A 22,500-nucleotide genomic window follows, 5' to 3' on the forward strand; every position below is an offset into this window, starting at 1 on the left:
GTCACTTTTGTGTTTATTGATGACATAACAGCAGACAAGAGTAACTGGATGAATTCTGAAGTGTACCGGGATATACTTTCAGCCCAGATTCAGCCAAATGCCGCAAAGTTGATCGGACGGCGCTTCATAGTACAGATGGACAATGACCCCAAGCATACAGCCAAAGCTACCCAGGAGTTCATGAGTCCAAAAAAGTGGAACATTCTGCAATGGCCAAGTCAATCACCAGATCTTAACCCAATTGAGCATGCATTTCACTTGCTCAAATCCAGACTTAAGACGGAAAGACCCACAAACAAGCAAGACCTGAAGGCTGCGGCTGTAAAGGCCTGGCAAAGCATTAAGAAGGAGGAAACCCAGCGTTTGGTGATGTCCATGGGTTCCAGCCTTAAGGCAGTGATTGCCTCCAAAGGATTCACAACAAAATATTGAAAATAAAAATATTTTGTTTTGGGTTTGGTTTATTTGTCCAATTACTTTTGACCTCCTAAAATGTGGAGTGTTTGTAAAGAAATGTGTACAATTCCTACAATTTCTATCAGATATTTTTGTTCAAACCTTCAAATTAAACGTTACAATCTGCACTTGAATTCTGTTGTAGAGGTTTCATTTCAAATCCAATGTGGTGGCATGCAGAGCCCAACTCGCGAAAATTGTGTCACTGTCCAAATATTTCTGGACCTAACTGTACAAGCTCATGGAAATCATGTTTTCATGCCCACAATTGCTTTTGGAATAATAATCAATAAATGTCGGAATAATAACATTTGGATGTGTTTTTAAAATAAAAAAAAATGTTCCTGTGCTGAGATCTTGTACATCTGCCCCAGTGACTATTTAATCCAATCTTCATCACGGAGTGTATAGTACTCCAGTCACCACATGTTGATGTCGATGATGGACAAGCATGAAACCTGTCTCTCTTTAGCGGTATCTACTTAACAGTGCATGGAAAGGGAAAGAACACATGGGCATTGCCATGCTCCATGTTATTTAGTCGATGCCACTGATTAACAATGTTTACATGTCTCTTGATCAGCGGCCATGAGACAGGAAACAAGCAAATGGCACAGGACCGGGCATAAACCTTCTAATAACATTATTTTAGCAAGTGATGTTTCCAGAAAATAATGTAGACAACCTTTTTAAGCCTCTTCAGTTTGAGAAAACCTGTTTCAATATTTTTGTGTCCTGTTATTTAGTATTTGAGTTATACATAGTCTTCGGCTTATTAGTAATTGCTACTTCATCCATCAGAGCTCTGCTAAATTAGAATCCACAAAACTAGTGTTACCTGAGCCTTTAGCTGTATGACTGTGGGTGGGATGTGTGGATCCACTACTTTATGGGACCTGTGTTTTTCCCTGTGTGGAGGGGGCATATAAAGTGACTGCCTGGTTTTCACTATAGCCTCTGGTGAGGATAGGCTGGGCTACAGGAAGTCGCCAGGTACTACTCCAGAGCAGTCAATGGGCCTCCAGGAACTGATTAGAGAGTCAGGGTGCAGTAGACGTAAGGCAGAACACGGTCAGGCTGCACGAGGATGGGACAAACCGCACAAGTATAGGAAACGGATGAGAGCTAGTGAGGAGAGGTCAGGAACAGATGGGAGGTATGCCATGGCAAAAAAACGCGCAACGCGATGTAGAGACAAAATCAGACTGACCAGATAGAGCCCAACAGGCAAACAGGATGAGAAATACAGAACTGGTGGTCAGATAGAACAGAGCATAACTAACTAAAAAGTTAGACATCAGAGTGAATGGAGGTGCTATCTAATTTGGCACCTGCTGGCAGGGAATTGGCCAGGGAAGCAGAACTCAGCTGGACAGAATGATATGAATTCTAGCCTAACACTATCAAGGGAACAAATAAGAATTATGGCAAAAAAAAAAAATCTAGTATAATGGAAACCGGTACACAAATGAACATTCCCACTTGGTCAAAAGCCTGGAGAAGAGTAGATATCTGTAATATTTCTACATATTCATACCTCCAAATGCTATCTAAGCAAGTCACATGAAAATCTGATTTTACAAAGCTAGACTACAATCAATAGTAGGAAACCGACACAAAACTGGGCTGAATCTTACAAATCGAAAGTTCCTATAACTAACCATATGCCACCATGTTCCAAAAATTTAAGTGTCAATCGGCCTGCTACCCCAATGCATGTTTTGCAAATGTGCTTCTTCCGGGGAAACACTTGTGTGTCATGTATATATTATAGATGGATGGATTTTATGTACACTGCTCAAAAAATTAAAGAGAACACTTAACTAACCGAATGTAACTCCAAGTTAATCAAACGTCTGTGAAATCAAACTGTCCACTTAGCAAGCAACACTAATTGACAATCAATTTCACATGCTGTTGTGTAAATGAAATAGACATCAGATGGAAATTATTGACAATTATCAAGACACACTTAATAAAGGAGTGTTTCTGTAGGTGGGGACCACAGACCACATCTCAGTGCCAATGCTTTCTGGCTGATGTTTTGGTCACTTTTGAATGTTGGTTGTGCTCTCACACTCATGGTAGCATGAGACTGACTCCACAACCCACGCAAGTGGCACAGGTAGTGCAGCTCATCCAGGATGGCACATCAATGCGAGCTGTGGCAAGAAGGTTTGTTGTCTGTCAGCATAGTGTTCAGATGATGGAGGCGCTACCAGGAGACAGGCCATTACACCAGGAGACGTGGAGGGGGCCATAAGATGGCAACAACCCAGCAGCAGGACCGCTACCTCCGCCTTTGTGCAAGGAGGAACACTGCCAGAGCCCTGCAAAATGACCTCCAACAGGCCACAAATGCACATGTCTGCACAAACGGTTAGAAACTGACTCAATGAGGATGGCATGAGGGCCAGACGTCCACAGATGGGGGTTGTGCTCACTGCCCAACACCGTGCAGGACGCTTAGCATTTGCCACAGAACATCAGGATTGGCAAATTTGCCACTGGCACCCTGTGCTCTTCACAGATGAAAGCAGGTTCACACTGAGCACATGTGACAGAGTGTGGAGAGCGAACTGCTGCTTACAACATCCTTCAGTATGACCAGTTTGATAGTAGGTCAGTAATGGTGTGGGGTGGCATTTCTTTGGAGGGCTGCACAGCCCTCCATGTGCTCGCCTGAGAGAGCCTGACTGCCATTAGGTACCGAGATGAGATCCTCAGACCCCTTGTGAGACCTCTTGCTTGTGCGGTTGGCGCTGGGTTCCTCTCAAAGCAGGACATTGCCAGACCTCATGTGACTGTAGTGTGTCAGCAGTTCCTGCAAGATGACAGCATTGAAGCTATGGACTGGCCCGCCCGTTCTACATACCTGAATCCGATTGAGCACATCTGGGACATCTTGTCTCGTTCCATCCACCAATATCACGTTGCACCACAGACTGTCCAGGAGTTGGCGGATGCTTTAGTCCAGTGTGGGAGGAGATCCCCTTCAGGAGACCATCCGCAACCTCATCAGGAGCATGACCAGGCATTGTAGGGAGGTAATACAGGTACATGGAGGCCACACACAATACTGAGCCTCATTTTGACTTGTTTCCACTTTAATTTTGTCTTGTTTTGATTTTCATTTTGACTTGTTTCCACCTTCATTTTGTGTGTCTTCAAATCCAGACCTCCATTGGTTAAAACATTTGATTTCCATTGATTATTTTTGTGTAATTTTGTTGTAAGCACATTCAACTTTGTACACAACAAAGTATTCAATGAGAATATTTCATATTCATTCAGATCTAGGATGTGTTATTTGAGTGTTCCCTTTAATTTTTTGAGCAGTGTGTTTATAGGCTAACTACATGAAGGTGACCTCCTTCTCGGAAGCCATTGAGAAATGGTGAGAGATGTCACCTTTGTATCTACAGGTTTCCTTTCCCTCTCTGCTTTCAGGGGTTCCAGAAAACACATTTTGGACAGTGTAATACTTTTTTTTTCACTTAAGCTTGAGCCCAAAACCATAGAGAATTTGAAAAGCAGGAAAATTATGAAGGAAAGATTTGTAAGTTTTTCTTTTAGGCTGGGGCCACACTGGGATTACTGCGTCCCCTTGCATGACACTCGCCTCACACTGGCAGTACAGCAGAGCAGAGGGTCATGCATGTGTCCTTGCTACTGAGGTCCGTTCGTGCGAGCAGACCTCAGCTGCGGGGGGCGGGCTGGCTCTCAGGAGGGGAGGGAGGGATTTATCTCCCTCTCTCCTCTGTAGCCGGCTATTGGCATTCTCGCACTGCACTGGCAGTACACCGGTGTACCGCGAGTGCAGTGCGATTTTTCTCTCACCCCATTCACTTGAATTGGTGCGAGAGAAAGAGTCTCACATTACAATCGCAGCATGTTGCGATTGTTTTCTCGGTCCGATTAGGGCTGAGAAAATAATCGCTCATGTGTGCTGTCACACAGGCTAGAATTGGTCCGAGGGGAATGCGATGTTTTATCGCACTCCACTCGCACTGATTTTCTCGCCGTATGGCTAAGGCTACTTTCACACATCCGGTTTTTGCTCTGCGGCACAATACGGCGCTCTGCAGAAAAACCGCAACCGTTTTTTTTGCCGCCGGTTGCGCTTTATTTTTGCATAGACTTACATTAGTGCCGTATTGTGCCGCAGGGGCTTGCGTTCGGTCCGGTTTTTGTCGCATGCGGCAGATTTAGCCGATGCCGCGGCCGGATGGAACGTTGCCTGCAACGTTTTTTGCTCCGGCAAAAAAAACGCATCGCGCCGCATCCTGACGCTGCGGCGCATTTTTCAATGCATGCCTATGGACGCCGGATGCGGAAAAAAACGCATCCGGCCGCCGCATGCGGTTTCTTCCACTGCGCATGCTCAGCGTGCCGCAACCGGAAAAAAAACGGACCGGCCGCATGTAAAAACTTATGCAAAGGATGTGGTGTTTTCACCGCATCCGTTGCATAGGTTTCACAGCCGGATTGAGCCGCACGGCTCAAACCGGATGTGTGAAAGTAGCCTTAGGCCTTAAATTTAGCCTTGTATTTGGCTCCAAAAACTGCACATGTAATTTTAACCTAATGTTGTTTTATCCCCTTTTGTTATGTACTGTCCTGTTGGTAGATTACTTTCCTTGTAGCCAAATGTTTTTTATTTTGTTTTAGCTTAACATTATTAAAAACATTTTTTCTTGTAGGCCTATGAATTGTCTTCAGTCTCTGAGACTACTTGATATTTCTAACAATTATATTATTGATGGAAACCAACTTCTCGCAATTTCATATTTACCAAGGTAATACTTAAATATAATCTTAAGAAGGTTACAATGTGGGTGAATGCATAATCAGAAAATTACTATTATTTCAATTAAGTTTTTAAGGTTAAATTGATTTTTTTATTATTTACATTTTTTTTTTCTATTTTCCATATTGCTGTTTTTATTAAAGGGAATTTGACAGTAGGATTTCACACCTAAGCTATTTAGGTGTACATGTAGATCTTTCATCTTTCAGACACATCTAGCATTACTTTTACTCAGGGCTGTGGAGTCAGTCTGTATAAAATGCACCGACTCCAACTCCTAAAATATATAATAAATTGGGGACAGTAGTACAATGCAGAATGTGCTGAATATTTTTTCATAGGAATTTGGGAAAGTTATGAAATGTCCTATAAATGTCTGTTCTATTCCTGATCTAAGGCTACATTCACACACAGCGGTTTTGCTGTGTTTTTTGTTTAAGTTTTTCAGCTGCAAAAGCAGATCAGCTTTTTAAAAAACCGCATCACCTGAAAGGTTTGTGAGCTCATAGATAATGTTTTCAATAGCAAAAGCAGATTAGAAAAACGCCACATAAGCTGGCATGCTCATTCTTTGTGAAGATCAATTTTTGAGCCCAAAAACGGATCCTCACAAAACAATGTGTCTGAATGTCCTATTTTAAAACCCATTGACTTTGCTGTAATTCCCAGAGTCACTGCATTTCACTGCAAAAACGCTGTGTTAATGTATGTAGCCTAAAGGCCCCGTCACACTAAGCAACATCGCTAGCAACATTGCTGCTAACTAACAACTTTTGTGACGTTGCTAGCGATGTTGCTGTGTGTGACATCCAGCAACAACCTGGCCCCTGCTGTGAGGTCGTTGGTTGTTGCTGAATGTCCTGGGCCATTTTTTAGTTGTTGCTGTCCTGCTGTGAAGCACAGATCGCTGTGTGTGACAGCGAGACAGCAACAACTAAATGTGCAGGCAGCAGGAGCCGGCTTCTGCGGAGGCTGGTAACCAATGTAAACATCGGGTAACCAAGAAGCCCTGTCCTTGGTTACCCGATATTTACCTTTGTTACCAGCCTCCGCCGCTCTCACTGTTAGTGCCGGCTCCTGCTCTGTGCACATGTAGCTGCAGGACACATCGGGTAATTAACCCGATGTGTGCTGTAACTAGGAGAGCAGGGAGCCAGCGCTCAGTGTGCGCTGCTCCCTGCTCTCTGCACGTGTAGCTCCGTGCGGTGGTAACCAAGGTAAATATCGGGTTGGTTACCGATATTTACCTTAGTTACCAAGCGCAGCATCTTCCACGCGGCGCTGGGGGCTTGTCACTGGTTGCTGGTGAGCTCACCAGCAACTCGTGTAGCCACGCTCCAGCGATCCCTGCCAGGTCAGGTTGCTGGTGGGATCGCTGGAGCGTCGCAGTGTGACATCTCACCAGCAACCTCCTAGCAACTTACCAGCGATCCCTATCGTTGTTGGGATCGCTGGTAAGTTGCTTAGTGTGACGGTACCTTAAGGATCTAGGCTTTGTTTTAGCTGAGATAAGTTTGTGCTGCACTTGAGCACCAGTGAAGCTCCTCCTCTACAGGCAAGGATAAAGAGTAACCACACTCAGAAAGAAGGCAGGCCTGCACTCATTTCAGAATTGCTAGAGTGAACAAGATAACATTAAGGTAATTACTTCTTAAAGCATATTTAAACTTTCAGTAAACTGTGCATAAATCAATAGTCCAGTATACTGTATGTTCTCTCTGTATGCTTGTTTGTTTTTTCTTGGAACGTATGTACTTTTGGGCAGATAGCTTCCATACAATATACAGGGAAAATACAGCAACAGGATTGATGAAGACTTATATGAGGACTTGTTTAGGTGTAGAAGCCAAAACATCAAGTTATTAGCTCTGTTATAAGTTTCTTTGTTCCTGGAGTATGATACACAACAAACCTGCTCCCTCCCTCCTCTCCTCTTCATAGACTGAAGCAATCTGATGTGAAACATTTAGTGAGCTGTACCTAAGAAAAGCCTGAGATGGAAATTCAAAGTGAAGCTATTTAACCCCTTCACGACCATGGACGGATCTTTCCGTCATGGATCGTGTCCCGGTAAGCCCCCGCCCCCTGCCGCGGGCAGGCGGCGTGGATCGGCACACATCAGCTGTTTTCAACAGCTGACATGTGTGCCTACATGTTCCGAGTGGAATCGCATTCCACCCGGAACATTAACCCCTTAGATCTCGCTGCCAAAGTCTGGCAGTGAGATCTATATGCGCGCGGCCATGTTTTTTACTTACCGCCGCCCCCTCCGGACGTCACGTGAGTGATCACGTGACGTTCGGTGGTTGCCATCGTAGCACAGGGTCATGTGATGACGCCTGCTGCTATGAAGTTTCACTTTCATTCTTCCTCGGCACGGAGCAGAGGAAAAAAGAAAGTGACTATTTCTGCTGTTAACAGCGGTATAGCTGTGATCAGCAGATAGCGATCAGCAATCGGATTGCTGATCGCTATAGCCCCCTAGGGGGACTAGTAAAATAAAATAAAAAAAGTAAAAAAAAAAGTTTTAAAAAATTGAAAAAAAACCCAAAAAACCTAAAAGTTCAAATCACCCCCCTTTCCCCCCATTGAAAATTAAAGGGTTAAAAAATAAATAAATATACACATATTTGGTATCGCCGCGTTCAGAAATGCCCGATCTATCAAAATATAAAATCAATTAATCTGGTAAACTGTGTAGTGGCAAAAAAATTCCAAACGCCAAAATTACGTTTTTTGGTCGCCGCATGTTTTACGCAAAATGCAATAACAGGCGATCAAAACGTAGCATCTGCGCAAAAATGCTACCATTAGAAACATCAGCTCGAGACGCAATAAATAAGCCGTCACTGAGCCATAGATCCCAAAAAATAAGAACGCTACGTGTTTCGGAAAATGGCGCAAAACGTGCGCCACTTTTATTGGACAAACGTGTGAATTTTTTTTAACCCCTTAGATACAAGTAAATCTATACATGTTTGGTGTCTACAAACTCGCACCGACCTCAGGCATCATACCTACACATCAGTTTTACCATATAGTGAACACCGTGAATAAAACATCCCAAAAACTATTGTGCCATCACACTTTTTTTTGCAATTTTTCCACACTTGGAATTTTTTTGCTGCTTTCCAGTACACCATATGGTAAAACTTATGGTTTCATTTAAAAGTACAACTTGTCCCGCAAAAATCAAGCCCTCATATGGCAAGATTGACGGAAAAATAAAAAAGTTACGGCTCTCGGAAGAAGGGGAGCAAAAAACAAAAACGCAAAAACGGAAAGTGCCTCGGGGCTGAAGGGGTTAATGACATATTTTACAAACTTTAGATTTGTCATCTGTACTATTGATTTATGCAAAGTTTGTTTTATTTCTACCTTAAATTATACAGTGGGGAAAATAAGTATTTGATACACTGTCGATTCCCACCTACAAAGAATGGAGAGGTCTGAAATTTTTATCATTGTTTCTCTCAGTTGAAGTGTACCTATCTACAGAAACGTCTGACCTCTGTAATTGCAAACAAAGGCTTCTGTACCAAATATTAAATTCTGTTTTTCTATTGTAGCAAATACGTATTTTTTCATGCAATAAAATGCAAATTTAAATCATGTGATTTTCTGGATTTTTTTTTTTTTAGATTTTGTCTCTCACCGATGAAGTGTACAATTACAGACCTCTCCATTCTTTGTAGGTGGGGAAAACTTGCAAAATTGTCAGTGTATCAAATACTTATTTTCCCCACTATACATGGCTCCCTGTTCTTGCCGGAATTATAATATACATTATTTTTATATATAGAACAAAATTATTTTGAGAGACATTTTGTAATCATATAAATTCAAAGAAGCTCCCTATGATGTCAGCTGTATTTTAGCATTTCACAGTGACTCAAGATGAAAAATATTTTGTGTCAATGTATGACAAGTATAATTTAAGCCAGGCACTCCATGTTAGAATTGAAAAGAAACATTTGTTTATTTTGTGGTTCACAGTAAACAGTTCAGTAACGTTGCAGTCATCAAGCTGACCTTCATCAGATGAACTGGTAAATACAAAGACACATACAAGTATATAGAAAATTAACAGAAGACAATTGACTGTCCATCATGAAATAAAATCACATATACAGAGTGATGAAGATGTAGACAATATGTCACATATTAATTGAAAATTACAATTATATTCTGAAAAATATTTTTTGTATATAGCAAATTACATAGTGAAGGATAGGAAAGGGGGATTAGGGGATAAAGGGAAGGAGGCGTATATAAAATGATATATGTAGCTGAAAGGAGGAATGAAAGTAATATGAGGTTTAGCTATCTGTGTGGAGTAGTTTGGAAGAATCATATAGGATCCATGAAGAGAAAATAAGAGATGACAGTACGTATCGTACTAGACGTAGATTAACTGTCAAGTGAAAAGAGGGGGGGTGGAAAATATAGAAGTATTGTAATGGAGGAAAGAAAAGAGGAGAAAGAAGAAAAGAGGGGGAAACAGAGGAAGAAAAATTGAAGGAAAAAAACAGTAAAACCAGGAAGAAAAATGGTGATAAATCCTGAAAATAGAGAATCATACGTGAAAAAAGGGGGTTTTTCCTCCTTTTTTTTTTTCCTCCAATTTCTATGTCTCTTCAGATACGTACCATCATCTCTTATTGTCTTTTCATTGATCCCATGTGATTCTTCCAAACTACTCCACACAGATAGGTAAGCCTCATTTCTTTCATTCCTCCTTTCAACTACATATATCGTTTTATATACGCCCCTTCCCTTTATCCCCCTAATCCCCCTTTCCTATCCTTCACTATGTAATTTGCTATTTACAAAAAATATTTTTCCGAATAAATTGTAATTTTCAATTAATATGCGACATAGTCATATTCAAAAGTTTGGGCACCCCTATTAATGTTAACCTTTTTTCTTTATAACAATTTGGGTTTTTGCAACAGCTATTTCAGTTTCATATATCTAATAACTGATGGACTCAATAATATTTCTGGATTGAAATGAGGTTTATTGTACTAACAGAAAATGTGCAATCCGCATTTAAACAAAATTTGACCGGTGCAAAAGTATGGGCACCTCAACATAAAAGTGACATTAATATTTTGTATATCCTCCTTTTGCAAAAATAACAGCCTCTAGTCGTTTCCTGTAGCTTTTAATGAGTTCCTGGATCCTGGATGAAGGTATATTTGACCATTCCTGTTTACAAAACAATTTTAGTTCAGTTAAGTTTGATGGTCGCCGAGCATGGACAGCACACTTCAAATCATCCCACGGATATTCAATGATATTCAGGTCTGGGGACTGGGATGGCCATTCAAGAACATTGTAATTGTTCCTCTGCATGAATGCCTGAGTAGATTTGGAGCGGTGTTTTGGATCATTGTCTGGCTGAAATATCCATCCCCTGCGTAACTTCAACTTTGTCACTGATTCTTGCACATTATTGTCAAGAATCTGCTGATACTGAGTTGAATCCACGCGACCCTCAACTTTAACACGATTCTCGGTGCTGGCATTGGCCACACAGCCCCAAAAGCATGATGGAACCTCCACCAAATTTTACTGTGGGTAGCAAGTGCTTTTCTTGGAATGCCGTGTTTTTTTTTGCCTCCATGCAGAACGCCTTTTTGTATGACCAAACAACTCAATCTTTGTTTTATCAGTCCACAGGACCTTCTTCCAAAATGTAACTGGCTTGTCCAAATGTGCTTTTGCATACCTCAGGCGACTGTTTGTGGCGTGCTTGAAGAAACGGCTTCTTTTGCATCACTCTCCCCTACAGCTTCTCCTTGTGCAAAGTGCGCTGTATTGTTGACCGATGCACATTGACACCATCTGCAGCAAGATAATGCTGCAGGTCTTTGGAGGTGGTCTGTGGATTGTCCTTGACTGTTCTCACCATTCTTCTTCTCTGCCTTTCTAATATTTTTCTTGGCCTGCCACTTCTGGGCTTAACAAAAACTGTACCTGTGTTCTTCCATTTCCTTACTATGTTCCTCACAGTGGAAACTGACAGTTTAAATTTCTGAGACAACTTTTTGTATCCTTCCCCTGAACAACTATGTTGAATAATCTTTGTTTTCAGATCATTTGAGAGTTGTTTTGAGGAGCCCATGATGCCACTCTTCATAGGAGATACAAATAGGAGAACAACTTGCAAGTGGCCACCTTAAATACCCTTTCTCATGATTGGATATACCTACCTATGAAGTTCAAAGCTCAATGAGGTTACAAAACCAATTTAGTGCTTTAGTAAGTCAGTAAAAAGTAGTTAGGAGTGTTCAAATCAAGAAATTGATAAGGGTGCCCATACTTTTGCACCGGTCAAATTTTGTTTAAATGCGGATTGCACATTTTCTGTTAGTACAATAAACCTCATTTCAATCCAGAAATATTACTGAGTCCATCAGTTATTAGATATATGAAACTGAAATAGCTGTTGCAAAAACCCAAATTGTTATAAAGAAAAAAGGTTAACATTAATAGGGGTGCCCAAACTTTATCATATGACTGTATATTGTCTAAATCTTCATCACTTTCTATATATGTGATATTTTATTTCATGACGCACAGTCAATTGTCTTCTGTTAATTCTCTATATACTTGTATGTGTCTTTGTATTTACTAGTTCATTTGATGAAGGTCAGCTTGATGACCGAAACGTTACTGAACTGTTTACTGAGACCACAAAATAAACAAATTTTTCTTTTCAATTCTAACATTGGAGTGCCTGGCTTAAATTATTTTTGTCTGTACGGGGTTGGACCCTTCCAGAGCACCCATTCTTTTTCACAGAAGTGCAGTGTTATCTTCTTTTAATGTATGACAAGTGACCCAGATGAAAACAAATTCTGTGATACCAAAATCAGTGCATACTCAGGCAGTGATAAAAATGCTCCTACAAGAGCTTCCAATCTAAAAAGACACTTACACTTCCACCCAGAAGTTTTCAAAGCTGTGACTGAGAAAGATAACAGCAGCACCAAGAAACCAGTGCCCAGTACTTCCTGCCAGACAAAGGTGGAGGAAAGAGCATCTCAAACATCATTAGCAAGATATTTTGTAAGTGACAAAGTTACTGTAACAGTGACAGCAGCTATGTTTAAAAGACAGCTCATATAGCTTGTGTGAAGGACGATATACCATTGTCATTATTTGCACGACCAGCTGTAAGGTGTTAAATACTGTTTGTATAGAGTCTAGTGCAACCATACAAGGGAAACACAGGGACACAGGTTTGCTAAACAGTTCTTGTATTGCTTCATACAAGTGCACAAAACATAAAGGATTAAACAGTTGCAGGGTGCAGAGACTGGGAACAAATTAAGCAGGAATGGATCCTCAAAGTTCAGCAGAAGTGTCAAAGTATAAATCAGTCTCGCTTACTGTACTTGTAAATGTCCATGGCAGAACAGAAGGGTTCCTGTGTGAACATGAGTTCCAGGGATCCAAAACAGAAGATGGCAGAAAAGTAGTTCTTCCAAAGACTTCAGGAGACCAGGTTACAGGCAGACTGCAAACAGGGTTCAGAAGCACTTGTCCATCAGCTGAGATGGCTTAAGCAGGGAACAGGGCGGGAACATAGAAGCTGAGGAATCCATATTGACTGAGGACAAAGGTGAGATCAACAGAGCAGGAAGCAAGATGGCCAATGAAGAAAAAACAGATTAAAGCAAAATGACAAAAGAAGGCAAAAAGTCAGAAAACCTCACACCAGCTCTTAATGGAGTAATGGCCCGCAAACTTGGTGTTTCTCTGGAAAGAAAAAGTATTAGAAAATTAGTGATTGAAGAAGCCCTTAAACAAAAGGAAGATCTTAAAAAGACTCTCAAAAGACACTTCATGTTTCTTAAAATGGATGCCTGCATACGTCACAGAGTGAACTAGTTTGCATCAATGTTATATACGTTCGTGACAACAAAGAAATTATTACCAAGACACTGGCAGTAAAAGTTACTAAACCTCATCACACCAGCCAGTTTCTCCAGGCCTTAAGGCTGCTTTACACACTACAATTTCATATGCGATCTCGTATGCGATGTGACAGGCCCAGGTCGTATTTACGATCTACAGAGATCATACATAGGTTGTCTAGGAGCCGTCACAAGTGCATATTCTACACAATGCCACATCGATCCATATCTCGTTAGATCTATGATTAAATGAAAACCTACCGTCAAAAAAACAATGTCCAAGAGACCCAATGTATTACGCCGCCAAAGAAACGCAGTAACGTCTCAGATGAGCACGCACACGAGACTTAAACCGGACCGAAGACAGGGATAAATGATTAAAAATTACACGAGCTGCGTATGCCTTTTAAAGCACGAAGGACAATTCATTACGCAGTTGGTAACACCAATCATAGCGGTGGGCGTGAGGCATGGCGTGTAAGGACATGCCCGCGTCGCATATGACGTACATAAGAACGATGAGGCTCGTCTTTGGTAGGATGTAACTCTGTCTCTCCAGCTCAATTCCATCGCAGCTTACTTTTGCTTTATTGACAGCTCCTTTGTTTGTTTTAAGGCACCCAGCAAAGTAGTTGTAACTCAAGCAGAAGAAGGCAGCGTGGGGCAAGGATTAGTGCCAAAACAATAAATGCTTGGGAAGAGCTTCCATGCACCAAAAGCACATCCGCCTCATTTTTATATCAAATTAAACGCTGATTTATCAGGAATAGACTGGCCAGATAAAGAACTGGCTTGACTTCTCCTTCAGAGAACATATAAATGGTTTGGGGCTGTGAAATATAAATGCACATATAAATGGTTTGGGGCTGTGAAATACTGCTGATTGACTTAACCTTTAAAATAAAATATCTGAAAGCTTGCAATTTTCACATTGGCCACAAAATTTAATACTAGACTCCTATTTCCCATTATTTTCAGCAGCAACATAGACTGACCTGTTTGAATTGTAAAAAAGCAGTTTCTGTTTATGCTTTTATCTGAACAATGATCCTTGTTCACCAAGGGAGAGGAGGCAAGCATCATCAGTTATAAATGGTGGATCCGATGCTACCAAATGTTGTTTTTATTTATTATCCTGTCTGTGTTGATAATGAGACTGTTAAGTGTTTTGTAATGAAAAAATATAAGTGGATTTAATGGTCAGTGAACATTTATCTGGTGGTATTCTCTTTTCTATTTTTGTTATAAATATAGTTAGACATTTGGAAAATTGTAGAATTAAAAAAAAAACAACCCAAAAAGCCGCACATTTAACAGAAAAACTTGATTTTAACCACACTCACTCGTCCACTCACCTATCGCAATAGGCTGATCATGAGCTAAGCGCCCCCCCCACAGCCAGATCACACATGCACATCACTCACTTCTGACTCGCCCCATGCCGCGGCGGTCGCCTCAGGGACACCGCTCCACCTCCAGGGATGCCGCGGGGACTTCTCTTAGGGATCTTCTCTGGCAACAGGTATGTCCAGTTATTACATCTGAGTCGTGACGCCACTCTCGGTTTGCAGTCAGGGTCATGGGTGACCGCCGCTGCAGTTTTAACGAGCGTCTGGGGCTGGTAAAATCTGCAGTTGGATGGTGTGGCCTCCCGAGAGTGAGGCTGGCCCCAGGGGCTCGGGTGTATGTGCGCAGAATAACTCAGTCTCAGTCCCGAAGTGTCTTGCAACTGGTTTTTACTCCCTTTCAAGTGCTTCAAGTGGTACCCAGGCGATGCTGAGATACACCGAGAGAACCAGGTATCCTTCAGGCTTGCATAAGGGTAGCTGCTGACTCGCCTTCCTAGCACTTCTTGTTTCGGACAACCCCTGACTTAAAGTACCGTGGGATTCATCCAGGGAAGTCGCAACTGCCTTTTCTCCCCTTTCTGGCCCGTTTTCTGGCAGCATGGACCAAGGTGGATAGCTCAGGCTCAATCCTCCTTATGGGCCCCCTCGTTGCTGCTCATGCTCGGACTCTGTTTTTGTTGGTGTGGGACTTGTTGTCCACCACTCCGGCAGGTTTAGCAGACCACTAAATGGATGTATGGCTCTAGGTACCTGTTCCCCATGCGTGCCTAGCCCTCCAGAAGTCTCCGTACACGACCAGCTTGCTTCCTCAGCGTCTTTCTGTCCAACGTCTGGTGACCGTTCTCCCCCGATAACAGCCACTACACGTGCAGGGTCTGACTAGCGTGTCCACTCTCTTGCGTCTCCACTTCAGACTCTGCTTGCTCCTCTCCTACTCCTTTTCTGACTTCACTGCAACCTAGCTTCCATCCTCCCTGCCGCACCCCTTGATTGGATGTGGAGGCATGCCCCCTCTTTGGTCTGCCCAGGGATCCCCTCAATGGTGTGTAGGAGACCTGGTCACTATGTGTCTGTGCGTACACACCCCATTCCAGCCTTTTGGATTACCTGTTTGTACTCACCCAGCATGGGTGCAGTACTCAGTGGTGCCTGACCAGGTCAGGGGCGCCACATTTCCACCACTCAGACACCTGCACAGGGTCACACACTACCAACCATGCCACTCCACTTTCCTGGAGCACCTGCTTAGGTAGTCTCCTTGCACTCTGGCATACTCAGGGAGACATAACCAAGTTTTACTCCCCTTTTCAAGATTTGTAGGTATGTTTAAGGCAGCAAAGAACAAACTTTTTTTTTTTTTTTTTTAATGTATCTTTATGTATTAAATTGCAAAAGAAAGTTCACATATATAAGGCACTAATTGTGATAAAATTGTCAAATAAAATACCATATAAATATAGACAACTTATTACATTTTAGATTTAATATGCAAAGAATTCAGTGTTTTAAAAATGTTCTAAAAAATGAAATAATAAACAAACATACCAGCAAAAACATTGTAAAATAAAAAGGAAAAATAAAGATATTTCATAAAATTTGATTGTAAGACGCTGCAAAAAAAATCAGACAAAATGGCACTGTATTTTTTGTATCTGACAATGATATTCGGTAGATGAGATGTTATAAAGGGTCTCACCAGACCCTTCACCCTTCCCTCTGTAGAGGTAAGAGGAAGATGGCTGATTTATATGTGATTAAACTTCAGTTCTGTCACTAATTTTTACTCTGAGTCATATTTTTCCTCATTAACCTCCTAGAGAAACAATATGGCTGTCCTCTTAACACTTTAAGACTTCTATCCACACCAAACATGAATATGATATATCCAAGATTCAGGCAGATACTGTTTTCCTGCGCGTTGCCAACTACCAACAATTTTGTGATGTTTTCCATTCTTAACATTCACCAGAAAAGCACCATTGCACCTCCCTTCCATGCTTCAGGGTGGGCACCACACATGTAAAATACATCCAATCACCTTCCTTGCATCCCACAGTAACATTGTGGTTGGTAGCAAAAATCTAAAGTTTTCGCTCCTAGCACAGATTTCCACTGATAAAATGTCCAGTCCTTATATTTCTTGCCCAAACAAGCCTCTCCTTATTTACTTTCCTTGGTAGTGATTTCTGTGCAGCAAAATTCAACTATAAAGGCCTGAATGTTGCAATCTCCCCCTGGTTAATGTTGAAATTTGTCTGCTACTTGATGACTATTAAGCATTTACGAGGGTTGTTATCTGAGGCTGGTAACTCTGATGAACATATCCTCTGCAGCAGAAGTATTTTTTGATCTTCCTTTTTTGGGGCACTTCACATGAGATCCAGTTTTATTAGAGGGATTGGTGATTTTTATGACTCCACTTGAGAATACCCTTTTAAGTTCTAGCAATTTTCTGGATTAGCTGGATTAGTTATTATTGGATTAGTTATTATTTTAAAATAATGATGGGCTGTTGTTTCTCTATACTTGGTTGAGTGGTTCTCTCCATATACATGTTTAGAACAGCTGTGAAATAAGGCTCTTATGTGTATACAACTGTATCAACACTGCCTCTGCAAAACACACCTTTTGGTTGCACTCACTTTCTGAAGGCAGTTGATTCCACAAATGAACACTTGACAATGTATACCTATTCATTGGAAGCCAGTCAACTGGACTACCTGATGATCCTGCTTGAGAAGATGCCAAGAAGAGTGTAAAACTGTCATCAAAGTTAAGGGGGGGTAGTTTGAGACTTTTGCGGTATTACAAATATTCTGGTTTATTTTATGTGTCATTCTTTTATCTTTGTTTACAAATGTGTACCTTCATTGTTTTGCTTCCTTCAATCAGAATTTACATTGTGCATCTTTCAATAAGAAAAAGAGCTTTAATGTGGAATAGAAAATATAAAGACATACTAGAGCAGTGATGGCGAACCTGTGGCACTCCAGCTGTTGCAAAACTACAATTACCATCATGTCTTCACAGCCAAAGCTTTTGCTTTGAATGGCCAGGCATGATGGGAATTGTAGTTTTGCAACAGCTGGAGTGCCACAGGTTCGCCATCACTGTACTAGAGGGATATTTGAAAAAGCAAAGGATGAGAATCTAACACAATGGTGCTGTGAATCACAAAGGTTGATAACTGCAGGAAATAGAATGTCCAGGAAGAAGCAGTCTCTGCACCGCAAAACTGCCGTCCGCGGTCCCCCCTCACTCGGTCCTTTGGTCCCCTGAATCACTTCTGTGCCAGGGTGAGTCTTATCTCTTAATGGCCTAATCCTTTAGTATGCGGTACTGACACTGGTCACTTTATTGGACTGCACCTTACTGCCGAAGCGCTGCGCAAAAAGAAGTGACATGTCACTTCTTTCCTGCGCTTTGCCGGCAGCTCCTGCTCTGTCTATGGCAGGAGCTGCAGGCAGAGCGCATGGAATCGGCGCTCACTACGGACATTTCTGCAGCAATCTAAAGCGCACATGTGCTCTTCAGATCGCTGCAGAAATTTCTGCAGGGCTAGTACGCAACGTGCGCACATAGCCTGACAGACGCCTGTGTGAAGCTATTAGCAAGAAGTCCCCGCAAAGTCCAACTGTTAAAAAAACAGACATGTAGTGAAGCGGATACAATTTGCCAAAGAACAGATCAACTAGCCTAAAAGGAAACTGAGAAACATTTTGTGGCTTGATGAAAGTAAAATTGTTCTTTTTGGACTCAAGGGCCTCAGACAGTTTTTCAGATGACCTCCAAACTCTGAATTCAAGCCACAGTACACTCTCAAGACCGTGAAGCATGGTGGTGCAAGCATCATGATATGGGCATGTTTGCATATATCCAAATACTTTGAGTGGTCATGTTGCCTTACGCTAAAGAGGAAATGCACTTGAAATGGGTGTTTCAACAAGACTATCCTAAACACACCAATAAAATCTTGGTTCCAGTCCAACAATATTGAGGTTATAGAGTGGCCAGCGCAATCCCCAGACCTTAATTCAATAGAACTCTTGTGGGGGGGGACATCAAATATGCTGTTTCTGAGGCAAAGTCAACAAATAATGTAGTCACAGCATCCTGGGCTGGAATAACAGGTGACAGGTACTAGAAGTTGGTTGACGCTATGCAACATAGATGTGAAGCAGTTCTAACTAAAAACTGTGGTTCTACAACTTAATATTAGGTGAGTGATTCAAAGGAATGCTGAATCCTAAATAAAAAGCGGACAGATTTTGAGTATGTAAAGACAAATGCAGACACTGCTATTTTTTGGAACAGCCCAATGTTCATTGTTTGATTATTTTCTTTAATGTAGTTAAAAAGGCTATACATTTCTCTGCAAGTTTAGATTTATAACAGAGTGCAATGTTTCCAATGCATGGAAATAAAAACTATTATAAAGATTTTGGGCTTAACTCATGTTTTTGAAAAAACAACTATTATTTTGATCACAACTGTTGATTGTGAATAATGATGGGAAATACCCCCGATGATCGGGAGCCTCGCCCGAACGTTTTGTAAAGATCAAGTTCGGGGTCTAAGATAACACAAATTTGCGTCCAAACACCGAAGTAGCAACCACTGACTAAAGGACCTTCCATGATGTCATAGCCATGTGACCAGTCTGGTGTGAATGTTGAATGTTGTAATTGGCTTACAGATTGGTCACATGGCTATGATGTCTTCGAAGGTCTTGTTTACTGAACTTTGACTGTCACTGTGCGAGTGTTGTATCGCATGACCCGGCACGGCGCACACTCTCCTGACAGGAGTGGGTTGGCTGCATGTATATCCATGCAGCTGAGGTGCTCCTGTCCTGAGAGCGTCAGGCTGTAAGGGGTGATGCAATGCGAGATACAAGTGGAATCATACCCTCACTGTCAGCCTGCTTCTCGCTTTGTACAGAGCGAGTATTTGCTCGTAAACAGAGTTACAAATTTACAGCAAGCTTTGCTCGTATAGCGACATGCTCGCAAACCGGGTTACTCGTAAACCAAGGTTCCACTGTATGTACACAATATACAGTATAGTATAAAAATTAATTGTTAAAAAAATTACGTAGCGCTTCGCAGTATTTTTGATTCTCAGCGCTGATAAAACGGACGGCTATGGGCTGCCACCTCCATCTGCCTAGCTTTACCTTGGCTAGCAATCAAAATACAGGGAAGCCCACTATTTTTTATTTTTTAAATTATTAAAAAAAAAAATTAAAACTGTGTGGTCCGTATTTTGATTGCCAGTCAGGTAAAATCAGGCAGCTGGGGGCTGGGATTCTCAGCGTGGTAGGGCCTAAGCATTCTGGGCCACACACACAAAAAAACGCCCCTGGAAATGGCGCATTGTTCCTTAGTGGCATTTCCAGGCGCTTTATACAGGTCGTCCAGTTGCCCTAATGGCAGTGGAACGCTGAGTAATAAAGGGATTAATACCAGCTTTGTATTCTCAAATAGTACTAAGCCCGAAATTCCTGGTCTCACGCCAAATTAGACATGGCCACCATACATGGAAATACATGCAGCCGACCACTCCTGTTAGGAGAGTGTGCGGCCGTACTGGGTGATGCGATATGAGAGCCACACAGTGACAGTCAAAGTTCATTTGAGTCCATTAGCTATAGACTCGGGTGAACCCTGAGGTCATCACGAACACGGCCGAAAAAAGCTGAAGACTGCCGAGTGACGAGCAGTGCAGTGAATACCCCCGAAAGTTTACGGGACCATCAATGACGTCATAGCCATGTGACCAGTCTGTAAGCCAATGTCTGTCTATTCACACCAGACTGGTCACATGGCTGATGTCATGGAAGGTCCTTTAGTCAGTGGTGGTTACCGGGTGGCACAGCAATGATCGGACGCAGAAGCGTCCGGGAAACAAAGTCTGTAGGACGCGTTGCGGGACATGTAAGTATGATCATAATGTTTTTTAATAGTGCTTTTTTTTTTTTTTTTTTTTTTTTTTTTTTTTTTTTTAACAGCTCCTGAACCCGAACTGTAACATGAGCTTCCCAGAAAGCTCGTGTTTGGGATCATGTGCACTTTACAGTTCGAGTTTGCCCATCACTAATTGTGAACTATTATAACTGTGCAATTCTAACTTACAGTTTATTATATGTGTTCATGGACAGTTAGCATAATGTTGAAAGTACTTATAGGTGACAAAGACATTATGTAACTTGAAAGTAATAAAACTGTTAATTGTTATTAGGAACATTACAAATTTTAAAGTGTATTTTAAGTCCATAACTTTGTCGAGAAACAAGCACTCTTCTCCTGAGTTACTGTTTTTCCTGTTGTTGACTATGGGCTGTCTAAAATTTTGGATAAGTAATAATATAATAAAAAATATAATATTATACAGTCTCACCCTGATTTTTAATGTTCATTGCAGATTAAAGCACCTGAACGTTTCGAATAATAGGATTTCATCAATAAACTTTCCTGTTCAGCATGGTAAGCGTATTTATCCTTTATTATGCTGCAAATAGCAGGGCTGTGGAGTCGGAGTCGGAGTCGTGGAGTCGGAGTCGGAGTCGGAGCTCATTTTGGTGGAGTCGGAGTCGGAGTCGGTATAAAATGCACCGACTCCGACTCCTAAAATATATAATAAATTGGGGACAGGAGTGCAATGCAGAATGTGCTGAATATTTTACTAAATAATAACATTTAGTATAATGCTTATATTTAAGTGAAAAATTTATTGTAGTACAATGTGAACATCAGACATTTAATTGTTTTTATGATACAATAATCAAGATATTTGGATAGAACATAAAATATTTATTGGAATACAACTTTAGAACACAAAAAACTAATAAATTGTAAATATGTAATATATATATATATATATATATATATATATATATATATATATATATACACAGTGTATATACACACACAAGATATATATGTAATCTACTGTATATTACATAGTGTATTACATATTTACAATTTATTACAGTTTTTTGTGTTCTAAAGTTGTATTCCAATAAATATATTTTATGTTCTATCCAAATATCTTGATTATCGTATCATAAAAATTATTAAATGTCTGATGTTCACATACACATATTCATGTACTACAATAAATTTTTCACCTAACTAAGCAATATATGTAGGAGTCGGAGTCGGAGCCGGAGTCGGAGTCGGAGCCGGAGTCTGAGTCGGTGCAAGAGAATTTGAGGAGTCGGAGTCGGGAGTCGAAGGTTTGGCTTACCGACTCCACAGCCCTGGCAAATAGTTAATCCCACAAATAGCAAGTTAACCCCTATCCTTATGATAGAGGATAACTTGCTTACGCTGAGGGTTTGATCACTGCAAACACTATGGATCTCAAGATTATGCCTGTAGAATCCAGAGAACAGGGTTCTGCCACCTTATCCTGAATGGAATTGAAGTGCACATGCGCATTTTTCAACCCATTCATTGTCAGAGACTGCCAAGTACTTTTTTGTTAGTCCCATTGACAATGTATGGAGTCGAGGCCATGTATGCACATTTCTGCTCCAATTAGGATGGGGTTGCAGAGCTCAATTCATTACAGGATAACTGATAGTTGCAGCAGTAAGACCCCCAGTGATCAAGAAGTTATTCCCTATTTTTGATTTTTTTTTTTTTTTTTTTTAATTTATAACGCTTTAGAAGCAGCTCTTGTTTTACTTAAAATGTGAGTTTGGGTTTTTTGTCTTTTAGGCTGCTGCGCTGAAAGTTTTCGTTCTTTAAATAGTTTGTCCGTTAATGGCAATAATATATCACAGGTGAGTCCACAGGGTGCAATATCTGCCCTCCTTGTTTTATAAAAAAAATAATATATACACTGTATTTTTCGCTTTATAAGACGCACCTGATTATAAGACGCACCCCCAAATTTGGTGAAGGAAAAGAGAATTTTTTTTTTTTTTTTAATGTTAAATGGGGTCCATCTT

At 41.2% G+C, this 22,500-nt stretch overlaps 1 protein-coding gene across 6 annotated transcripts in view; it reads left to right on the top strand.

Annotated features, from left to right (window-relative positions):
• TBCE (tubulin folding cofactor E) overlaps positions 1 to 22,500 on the top strand; it is a 271,869-nt gene that overhangs the window by 134,108 nt on the left and 115,261 nt on the right. For all 6 annotated transcript variants that reach the window (XM_075338202.1, XM_075338206.1, XM_075338204.1 and 3 more), the window contains 3 exons: positions 5,160 to 5,255; positions 20,967 to 21,028; positions 22,268 to 22,332. In XM_075338202.1, coding sequence (XP_075194317.1) covers positions 5,160 to 5,255; positions 20,967 to 21,028; positions 22,268 to 22,332 — 223 coding nt within the window. The remainder of the gene's footprint in view (positions 1 to 5,159; positions 5,256 to 20,966; positions 21,029 to 22,267; positions 22,333 to 22,500) is intronic.

This window comes from Anomaloglossus baeobatrachus, chromosome 3 (assembly GCF_048569485.1).
Source record: "Anomaloglossus baeobatrachus isolate aAnoBae1 chromosome 3, aAnoBae1.hap1, whole genome shotgun sequence".
NCBI lineage: Eukaryota > Metazoa > Chordata > Amphibia > Anura > Aromobatidae > Anomaloglossus > Anomaloglossus baeobatrachus.